At 41.6% G+C, this 11,240-nt stretch overlaps 1 protein-coding gene across 4 annotated transcripts in view; it reads right to left on the bottom strand.

The window, feature by feature from the left end:
• Positions 1-17: 17 nt before the first annotated feature.
• The window catches only part of rxraa (retinoid X receptor, alpha a), a 112,731-nt gene continuing 101,508 nt past the window's right edge, over positions 18-11,240 (bottom strand). For all 4 annotated transcript variants that reach the window (XM_008304857.1, XM_008304873.1, XM_008304865.1 and 1 more), the window contains exons 9-11: positions 10,896-10,987; positions 5,957-6,062; positions 18-4,505 (exon numbers count right to left, since the gene is read on the bottom strand). In XM_008304857.1, the coding sequence (XP_008303079.1) occupies positions 4,358-4,505; positions 5,957-6,062; positions 10,896-10,987 (346 nt within the window). In that variant the 3' untranslated portion in view covers positions 18-4,357. The remainder of the gene's footprint in view (positions 4,506-5,956; positions 6,063-10,895; positions 10,988-11,240) is intronic.

The raw sequence follows: 11,240 nt of genomic DNA, 5'->3' as shown, positions 1-11,240 counted from the left end.
GAATGGACAGGCGTCGGTCACTTTCAGTTTTTTAATAACCATTTTTTCTGTCCATCAAAGATAGAACATCAGAGAACAACCCACAAAGAACAGATGACAAAATTCCATCTCCTTTAAAAATAGACAAAAAATATAATGAAAGAAGACATTCCCGTCTTGCAGCGACAGGTTGAAAAATGGCAAAGTAAAGGCGACACAGTTACCGAAAGTGCCAAAGCCGACCGTTCCTCTCGCCTTACATTTTCAATCTGAAAATTTTCTCGTCCAATAAGCTTTTCCACAACGTATATAAGAGCCCACAGAAGAAAAGGGAAAGAACAGAGTACATGAGCAAGGGATAAAATTACCTTTGTACAAAAATAGATCTTTTTCCAAGTTTTTTTTCTTTTCTTTTTTTTTTTTTTTAAACTCGAACATTTTACTGTCAATGCAACAAAGAAAGCAGTGATTGTGTCACAAGCTCAGCTTTTCCTGATTACACTTATTTTTTTGAACATATAATTGCTAAGCAACACACATTTTGGAGGGTTTAAAGTCTTAACCATTAGTTTTTTTTTCTCTCTCTTTCATAGTTTTTTGAGGTCCCATAAACTGCTGAGAAGCTGGTTCTTTTGAGTTCAGAGCTGCTGCGATTCTGCTGGTTGATCAGGATTCATTTTAAAAAGGTCAAAATGCAAAAAAAAGTTAAAATAAAATCCCCTCAGATACTGGTGAAGAAACACCATAAAACTCTTGGGTTGAAGAACACCTGGTGTGGAACAGTTTGGTCTGAAAGACTTGTCTCCCTCGTTCAATGTTGGAAATAGTCAAGGAACAGATCCGTCTATATATATTTATAAATATATACACATATACATATTAACAAAATATAGCTTTATGTTATAAAGCATTCATGTAAGTAATCATTCTATGTGGGTGATCATTTCTTTATCTCGTCAACAACATCCTTGTCTGTCCCTTTCCTGCAGGGGAGTGAGCTCGCACATCATCCACGTTATGGCTTTAGATACCTGCGCTCACCAATCACAGTAAACTAAAGAGGAGGAGACATCAGACTAGAGAGAACGGGAGGATATTCACTTTTAAAGTTGGGTCAACCAGTGGAAAAACAACTGTTTGATTGCTTGATATCTGCTTTTTGTGATTAAAATCAGCCTCTAAAAGAGAAATATTTTGGTCTTACAAAAAATTTCATCAAGAGTTTCTCTTGAAAATCTATTTTTTTTTGTTTGTTTTAACAGGCAAACAAGTATATAAATACTGTAAACTCAGCTCAAGCTGGCAGTCAATACTGTCACCTGGATAGGTTGTAATAATAATAATAATACAGGCCACCTCATTGAAAATAGCCAATAGGTCATATTGAAGTTATTGCTACTTTTCTCAGTTTTAACATGCACAGACTCTGAGGTTCTGTCTGATCCCAAAAGGAACATTGTTGACAATAACTAGCTGTTAAAAAGTGCCATCTTTTTTTTTTTTTTGTCTTGATTAAATACTTGTAGAAAAATTCAAGTAATGTTGCAGCGCTGCTTCTCTTCCACTAGAGGGAGCTCGCGGCTCTTGAATCGCTCGCTTTCTCTTGTCCGAACTTCACTCTCACCCAAAGTAAACCGTGCAGTTGAGCTCGAGGTGTACAGCGTCTGACATTTCCGAGCTGGCGTGAGAACCGGCTCTTTGCTTTCTTTCTTTTTTTTTTTTTTCCATCATGAGAGAAAGGAGATCAGTGGGCGATTTGGGATCAGTTTCACAGAGGTGGAATGACATTTACATATTTCCTCCCCGAGTGGATGCCCCGTTATGAAACTAGCCCCTCATAATGATAGAAAATGGACATATGGCCATCGTGTCATAGATGTTTTGGTCGAAGTCAGCGCTTATGGAGTCTTGATGGTGCCACCAGAAGAAATAAAGACGTAGTCAGACTTGATTTTCTATACCTAATTATACATATATTAAAAAAAAAGCAATAATGAGTTGGTTCAGTAGCAGGACACAGTCGGCTGTTCGTACTGTGTGATTCAGTTTTTAAATTATCTTAGTAATTCTTCATGTATTAGCACTTCGTCTTAAATTGAAAATGTTCACTTTTTATGCATCATTCTATTGCAATTTCAATTCATATTTATTAATTAAAATTAAACAGAAAGCTTGTACACGTGGCACGCTCAAGACTCCATACGCTCACTCACATTGCATGTTTCTTTATCAAGGAATAATGAAAACACAGTGCTCAGGTTTGTCGTTTTTTTTTTTGTTTCCCAGGTCACGATAGTGTCAAGGTGCTTATGAACGAGTGGTGAGGATTCGGATACAGGCAGAAAATCCTTGAATTCAATTCTCTTTTCTCGCATCGTATCCTTAAACTCTGCCACTGTTCCATAAGACATTTTCAGATCAGGGCTGTTTCTTTCAGCCAGTGGTGGATAAACTCGAATGAATCTCCGAATAACGGGCGAAACAAGCCGTAGAATATTTGCTCCTGTGCAGGAAAACACCACAGTGCACCCATACCTCACCAACACCTGCTTTAAAAGACATCTGACCTGTTTAAGCCGCTCCGTGGACAATCTTTGGAAATGCACTCGATGCATAGTTTTGCAGCAGCTGCGGCATTTAGAGAAAAAAAGGAGAGGAGGAGGAAAAAAAAAAAAGCAGAATATGGGCATAAAGCATATTAATACATAACATGGAGATATTTAACATTTCAGTTCAACTTGAATGACACTTGGTTGTCCAGAGAAGTGCAGAGAGAGAGAGAGCGAGTGAGCGTCCCTCTGAGGAGGAAGATAATTGGGCTGTTTCCTGATCGGGCTCGGGCCAAATTCCACCTCAGAGGTCGGTTACATCAACATCAGCTCTTCGTTTAGGAACCCGACTCCACTGTCATGAGGTTAAGTGCCAAGTAACAAACAAATAAACAAACAAATGGCTCTGCTGCAACGACGAGCACTTCTCTTGCATACTGTTTAGCCTAGATGAGTGCCGAGAACTGAAGCTCTGATGGATGGAGATAAAAGAGGTAATTGTGCATCGCTGTTGTTAAAAATGCAAAAACTGAAAATAACGTCAATACTGTATACGGTTGTAACTTTCTCTACAGGTAGATCTGAGGTGTTTCTGCAAAAGTTAACACCCGCTGCGTTGGGCAGAGGGGTTTCTGAGTGTGGAGGTGTACATGGTGTGCTGAAATTCACATGAAATAAAGAAAGCAGGGGGAGGGTGGAAGGGAGGGACGACGGAGGAGCTCCGAGGCCGGCAAAACAATGATATTTCCCCTACAGACGGGACTGTGCGCTCACTTTCCAGCCGTCCAAGTTGGTCGTGATCACCTGTAAGGTTGCGATGAAGGCCAAATGTTTGACAAAAGTTGCTCCCATCATGTAGCATGAAACTAGCATGTGGCTAATTTAAACAGAGAGTGTGTAGAACAAGCTCTTCCATCTCTGTATTTGAACTGAAGGGCTGATTAGTGGACTACTACGACATCCTCCCCAATGTTGCACAGTGCTAGTAGAGTAAGACATGGTTCTATTTGTTGGAATTAGGGCAGAGACCTGAGTTTTTTTTTTTGTTGTTGTTTTCTTTCTCCAAGCACTTGCAATCTTGTTAACCCACCTCCAGAAAGCTCACACTTCAAAAACAGCTAGTGCAAGACCTGACGTGTTCAGTCGAGTCAGGCGGGAACAGACGAGTTCTTTTAAGCGAACGTGTTCTCTACCCCCCCGACCGTCCCTGCCCGAAGTTAAGTTCAGTCCTGAAAGACAAGAGAGGGCTCAGGTCCGAGTCTAAACAGCCCGAGGCTCCCAAGAGTCCGCGATTGTCCCGATCACAACGCTGAGTGTCCCAATGTGACATCATCACCGCTGCTTTTTTGTGAATATACCTGCAACTGTAGGTGTTAAAACCTGATCATCTCTGCTTCTTTTTTTTTTCTCGTCAAGCTGTACGAAAAGATCAAAACGATGGCTCAATACGTTTCTTCTGTCCTCTTGCCTGTCCTCACTTCAGTCCGCTGATGTCACTCGTGTTGCTGTGTGATTTTTCATATATATATTTCTTATTTATATATTTTTACAAGGTATAAAACAGACCCATAGACATGATGAATTCATTGTTTCGAAACATATCAGAGGGAGTCGAGGGATAAAAAGGGACAGCGGGAGGGACAGGGGGGAAGGAAGGGAAGGTTTTCTCCATCCAAAGTCGTCACGTGATCTGTCCCTTGTTGGAGATTGTTGGGATTTTTCAATAAAACAGGGCCCTGCTCCCGATCCAGGGCTGCTGGGCGATGTTGAGCGAGGAGGGTTGAGAGGGGGAGGCTGGGAGGGCGAGGAGGGCTCAACCCTCGCTGCCATTATGTCATTTGATGCGGGGCTTCTAGCATCTCCATGAGGAAGGTGTCGATGGGCGTGTCGCCGATGAGCTTGAAGAAGAACAAGTGCTCCAGACACTTGAGCCCGATGGAGCGCAGCGCTGGTAACCGCAGCAGCAGCTTGGCGAACCTGTCGTGACACAAGGCCAAAATGAAACACAAGTCCGGAGCAGAATGAAGAAGTCTTGGAAGTTTGAGGGGCATGAGTTATACAAACCATCAAACCACACAAATGGACAACCTTGACATAAACTGGTGCTTGTTTATTCAGCTGCAATGAGCAATTTAAGCAACTTAGCCTTAGAGTTGACCACTTAAGGCTGCAGTAAATTTGACTTTGAACAGTTGTTGAAGCCTCACAGAGAAAGTAACATGTAAAGTCATTCTAACCCAATACTCTTTTTTTGCGTGCAGCTAGCTGTCCATTCTGTGTGTTCCCTGCAAAAACAGTCATGAGCCCTGACTTTGTAAATGGGAAAAAAAGTACTATTTCAATCATTGACCAACAGGGACTTTCATGTTCAAGCACAGGCTGACATTTCCTGAAGACAGCGTGAATTTAGAACAATTTTTAAACATCGTTCCCCCTTGTTTTTGGCAGCTTTTTATGCAACCGCAGAAGTCCGGCCTTGTACACTATATGTGATTGGTTGCCAAGTGGGCAATGTCAAGCAAAAAGCCAGATTCAGCAACACCAGGCTCTGCTTCTTTGCTCATGGACCCAGACCAAGACTACCATCCTTTACCAGGAACCTCCATGCTCCAACCCATCATCAAGTTGCTGCCTCCAGCTCTACCAGGGAGAGGATGGTGTCTACGGTTCTCCCAGCTGGTAAAAATAAGCCATACAATGATCCCTTGCTAGTTTTTACTCAACTGTGTTTTGGAAGCTGAGGTTGTGAACACTGCATACAGCTGGAAGTGTTCTCTTTCGGTTCGCTAGTGCAGTTGTTAATGTCGTTGCGCACATCCATGACTTTGTGGGACAAGGGTTCAAAAAAAAAGGAGCCAAAAATGTGTGGTTGCTTGGGTGTTAAGTTCAAATATCAGCAACTTTTTCTGAAATGGCTTACTCCACCTTTTAAAATAAATAAATAAATAAAACCAAAAAACTTATTTTGTGACCTTTTCTGGCATTTGACTGACTGTCTTCCAAGAACGCGTCTCTGCAATCTATCATTTAAAACAGAACAGCTTACTGTCTGGTGAGCACAGTGAAATTACAACTGGAAGCAGACTCAACAATCTTTCTCCAAAAGAAAAAAAACGAAAAAAAAAGCAACAAAGACAAACAAATAAACTAAACTAATAATAAAATGCAGTATAAGCAATTAGACACAAGTTGAATTCAAAGCTACTGACGAGACTGATCCATTGTGTGAAAATACCTGAAGCAGTTTCTCTGACTTCTACCTGAGAAGTTTTCTGGGTTGAAGCTTTAAACTTTAATTACACTTGGGAGATAAAATAAAATTGTGCAGCCAACTCTTGATTTCTCCATCTCCGAAATGCACACTTCAACTCAGCACCACACACATGAAACACACAATAATGCTTTGGTGTTTGTGATTAGAATCCCACCTGCCAGGCTGCTCGGGGTACTTCTGTTTGCAGTAGGCCTCTAAAGACGCATAGACTTTCTCTCTCAGAGCTTCTACTTCACCTGGGTTGGACAGACCTTTAGAGTCTGTGGAGAGACACACAAAAACAACAACTGTAACACTGCCTGCAGTTATTATTTTTATACACTGGAACATTTTTCTTCACTCTTAGACGATTACGAGCATGTAGAAATGAAAAGAAACCAACACAAAGTGTCCCTTTGACTTGACTGGAGGAACAAAACACCATTCGTCCAAAGGATATTGCCTCATTTGGTATTTTGATGATGGTGTCTAATAAATTTTATGCAAGATCATCAAGAAGTGTTAAACTGGGTTGACATCTGGTGACTGTGAGGGTTATAGCATATGTTTCACGTAAGTTCCACACACATCAATCCATTTAGTGACCCCTTGTGCCCTATGGATCCTACAAAAGGATCTACTCCCATGTTTCATCATAGCATAAAGGCTTTCACTTAGAGCATTTTTATGTTGACTTGCAGTGAGCCCTCCCTATAAGGAACCCAAACAGCATAACAGAGCCACCAGATCCTCTAATTAAAATGGTCTATTACTCAGGCTTTTCCCTTAAACCTGCACTGCAGAACTTTCGTCTCCCCCTTCCATCGACATGTGCCTGTGACGTACGCCTCGCCATCAGTCGCTTTTCTTTTTTAGACTGTAATCCCTCCTCTGAATGCAGTTTATTTTCTTTTTATCTGGAACATCAAAGACTTTCCTTGGTAGGAGGAGATGAGTGTTTTAGCTTTGTTTCATAAGTAATCCCCGTGCATACTAACGTGCCTGTAAAGACATATCACATGGCTGTTCACGTACACTGGGCATGCGGGTGCTGGTGTAAACATGAAGCAGAGGAGTTGGTTGCTTTGCTGCAAATACTATGAAGGAAGAAGAGCAATGGCATAAAGTAAGACTACAGATTTCCTTAATGTAGACAACAAGGTAAGTCATGTCTGTACTCTAATTCTGTATTTATATTGAAGCAAGCACCGGTAATAAAGGCATACATCTTTGCTTTTTTGCAGAAAACAGTTATGTGACAGGAGTGTGACAAATCTGGGGATGAATGCATTAAAAGATCGGCCCAATCAGAAAGCGAACATCCATCCATTATCTATACACCGCTTAATCCTCACTAGGGTCGATGGGGGACTGGAGTCTATCCCAGCTGATTTAGGGTGAAGGCAGGGAACACCCTGGACAGGTCACCAGTCTATCACAGGGCTACACTTAGAGACAGACAACCAAGCACACTCACATTCACACCTACGGACAATTTAGAATCACCAATTAACCTCAATATGTTTTTGGACTGTGTGGGAGGAAGCTGGAGAACCCAGAGAGAACCCACGCTGCATGGGAAGAACATGCAAACTCCATGTAGAAAGATCCCGAGTGACCTCACCGGGACGCGAACCGGGGACCTTGTTGCTGCGAGACAACAGTGCTGACCACTGCTCCACCTTGTAGCCCAGAAAGTGAACATGGGTGTCTGAATCACTAAAAAGTCTTAATTTTGAATAAAAAAAGAAATTGAGAATTTTGATGTCCAGACTAAAAGCAAATCCAGGTTGTTTTTTTTTTAGACTAAAATGGGGTCAGCAGGGATTCCAAAGGTCTCAGTTTTAGAGGACCTTGCAGTGCAGACTGTGGTGTAAATGAAGCATTTTAAAATGCAAACGTAATACATTTACATTTGGATGTAGCCCTACTTGCGGTCGCGTTCCTCAAGCTAGTTGGTCTCCTCTTCAGCTCTGGCAAATCAATTATTGCTTGTTAAAGTAAAATGCGCGTAACCGCAGACCTGTGATTTAAAAATCCAGGATACTGCAAAGTACAGAGATTTACCTTGTGCCAAAAGGCTTAATCACTATTGTGTGAACTCACTGGGGAAAGACTTGCATCAGTTTATGATGGTGAGTTGAGCCTTACTAACTTACAAGTTGAGTTTTAACCCCACAGACCCAGTGTGAACGTGTGTCACCGCATTCTGGGTTAGTCCAATTAAGACCGCAATGTCCACGCTGCGCTAATTTAAGCTTCGCTGGAGGACACATCTTTGATTAACAACACAAACACGTCATTGATTAACATTTCTGATGAACAAAGCTTTGTACAATTGATCAACAATGAATGAACATTTGTTGTTAATGGACGGACCAGACCACGCAGTGTGGGAAAGGAAGGACTGAGGGCCTTTTTAGCCTCGCTGTTCCCTCCTCCACACTCCCCTCCCACCCTTTGCTCTCTCAGTCAGACCAGTCCTGCAAACCCCTAATTAACGAGGAATCAGGCGGAAAAGTGAACCGGGGCCAGTGGGCCCTGGATGTGGCCTGAACAAAATGTGGAACACAGAGGATCAGTGTGTCTGGGGTGTGCAGATACACAGCGGCTCCCACACTGAGTCATTAAAATCCTGGGTCACATTCAACAGGCCGGTTTTGTATACTTAGATACCATTTGGATTAGGTTTAAATACAGAACAGCACACTCATAGCAGCAGTGACAGGGCAACACATAGGCCTTAATTAAAGATGGTCCGATCTTTGCAGGAAGATGTCAGATCTCAGGTCCTCAACAAAGGTCCGAGGTCAGGTTCAAAGACAACAAAACTCTGCTCCCAAATCTCACATTACATTAATGAGGTCAAGCTGAGACACAAATGTCAAACCTAAAGCAATACTCCACCCAACAGCTATGGTTTGAGCAGCTTGAAGGGTGGACACCAGGGATCGTTTGAGATTCTGCCAATCTCAATAGCTGCATGTTTTACTTATAACACAGCATAATCCTCTAATCCTCCATATGTTCAGTGTGTTTAAAATATAAGAACAAATACACAGGGTCTGTATCCTGTTATGGTCCTTTCCGAAACTGCAAAGCTTTGCTGAAGTTTTGTAATTGTCCACATGTAGCTAAAAATATGCAAAATACTGACGGGCAGCGGAGAAGTGGATGATGCAGCAGAAGTGGTTTCTCCCAGCATGAACAATGGTCACCACTGGAATTGTTAGTAACCGAATTCTGAGCCAATGAGGAAAATGCACATTTTTAAGTCCTATTTAAAGCCTAGAGGAGTAAGTTTGAGAATAAAAATAAAAGTCCCTCTCGAGACATTGATTAAAAAAACATCCTTATTGTATCAAAGTTACATATTCAGAAGTTTCTTTTTTTTTCCCAATAAAATATTCCCTTAATGCCTTAAAGAGGGCTTATTCGTAACTCTACCCTGTTGCAAATCCAAGTCTCTCTGCACTGACCCCTTTGCCACTCGCTGCAGCTAGAGCACACCAGCTCACCTACGGCTTTTTTCATTGTAAAATTTCTCTGCACTACAGAATGGCACATGTAATATCGCAGGGACTCCGCCATGAATGTTCAAACCAGAAAGACGAAGAAGAATTCTGTGGAAACTCCCACCCTGCAAGTTGAAGGGGTTGGTTCTATAGCTTTGTTACGTATAAAACCACAGCCTTATGACTAAACAGTTATATTGGTTGCACTGGTGCATCTCAGGTCTAACTGTGTCTCTGGGATAAAATCACTTGGTTCGGGAAATATGACATGAGAATGACTTATTTCACTCGTTTCAAACTATTACTTAGGTGCTGCACTGCAGAAACTAAATGGAGACGAGAAGCTTCTCTGTGCACAGCTGCCTCATTGTGTACGCAGACATAAGTGAGGTGCTTAAGGTGTGACATTTAATAAACACTGGTAAATTGTGGGGTCTACTAGTGCACTGGAGACATTCAGTGAACATCTGCATATTTTAGCATCTACCAAGGGACCTTCAGGGAACTAAACTGAAGCTTTAGAAAACAACCTGGACTGCACTCTCCATGCACATTGGTCATGCCATGTCACACAGCCTGTGGAAAACACAAATACATAATAACACAACCAACATTACACATTGGCTCTATGAGGAAGAGTGTGGCCAGAGCATGGCTGGGAACAGTGCTTTTGCTGTCAAGATTACATTTTGAAACAAAACAAAACAAAAAAACAACAATCCTGTGCCGTGACAGGTGCGTGGCCAGCAGAGCAGCCTCCTCCTGCAGCAGCAAACTGAAGCAGTGAAGAGTCAGACAGAATAAAGCAAAACTGCTTGTATTATAGCCAAATAAAAGCCACCCCCTACCAAGTTCCACAGATGAAAAAGACCAGGTTAAATGTACAATCTGATTTCTCTTATGTGCAGTCTTTCACATTACGTGTTAACAAAATGGAAGTGTAAATGGTAACTTAAAAGGTATTGTTCAGCACCAAAAGGAAAAAAAATCTGTGTGCACCTAAATTATGGAAGGAAGTTACATGTGCCATCGCAAATGATGAAAGTCTGTCTGGAGCCCTGCTGTCTTTCTCAATCAGTGTTTATGAGACAGTCATTGCTACACTGCGGTTTCAAGCTGGAGATGCTCAGCCATGGCACAGACTGATTATTTTTTCTCATTATATGTCTTTTAGCATCTAAAAATAATGTCTGCATATGTTAATAAGGTAAAAAAAAAAGAAAAGATTTTCATCTGAGGGGGAGTTGTGCTGACTATCACTTTAAATTTTTAGTCCTGAATGAGTCATATTCTATTCTTGTGATATGAAGGTCTGTGTCAGCTAGAAGCAGTAGTAACACAACAGCACATTTCACAAGATCTTTAAACTTTAACAAAAACTCAACCGTGTACTGCAGTGCGTTGGTGCTGAGCAGACACAGCCAGCTGGCGCTCCAACACTCACACGGTGGAAATACAGAATGTTTGTCAACTTTGAGACGTTCCCCCGAACTGTGTTGTGACCGACTGATTATTGCTGTGGTGTAAAGTAAAACTGAAACTTGTACATGAATTCACAGCTGCTACGGAAAATGAAAACTTGCACATGATGATAGTTACCTGGGTTGAAAAGGACAATAGCTCGAAGGCACCCCAGTTCTGTCTTATCCATCTGCATGTCCCTCATCTTTGACACCAGTTCTGTGAGCACTCTGCACAAAAGAGACAAAAAAAAACAACAAAGTCAAAGCTGTGGCTCATTAAAAACCAGGCGTGGCAGAAAATACCACTTCAAGTTTTTTTTTAATTCTTGGCTACTAGACTATTTTTGGTGTTATATTAGACAACCAGACGGGTGCCAGAAAACAGTTAAGATCACAGGAAAACCACTTGAGTCTAATTGGTACATTTTTGCAAATGACACACCACTCTTCATGTGAATTATCCAGACTGGTACATTAAAAA

The sequence above is a fragment of the Stegastes partitus genome, unplaced genomic scaffold (assembly GCF_000690725.1).
Source record: "Stegastes partitus isolate 25-593 unplaced genomic scaffold, Stegastes_partitus-1.0.2 Scaffold42, whole genome shotgun sequence".
NCBI lineage: Eukaryota > Metazoa > Chordata > Actinopteri > Pomacentridae > Stegastes > Stegastes partitus.
Note: the sequence above shows the minus strand (reverse complement) of the source record. Positions and strands in the feature narration are given on the sequence as shown.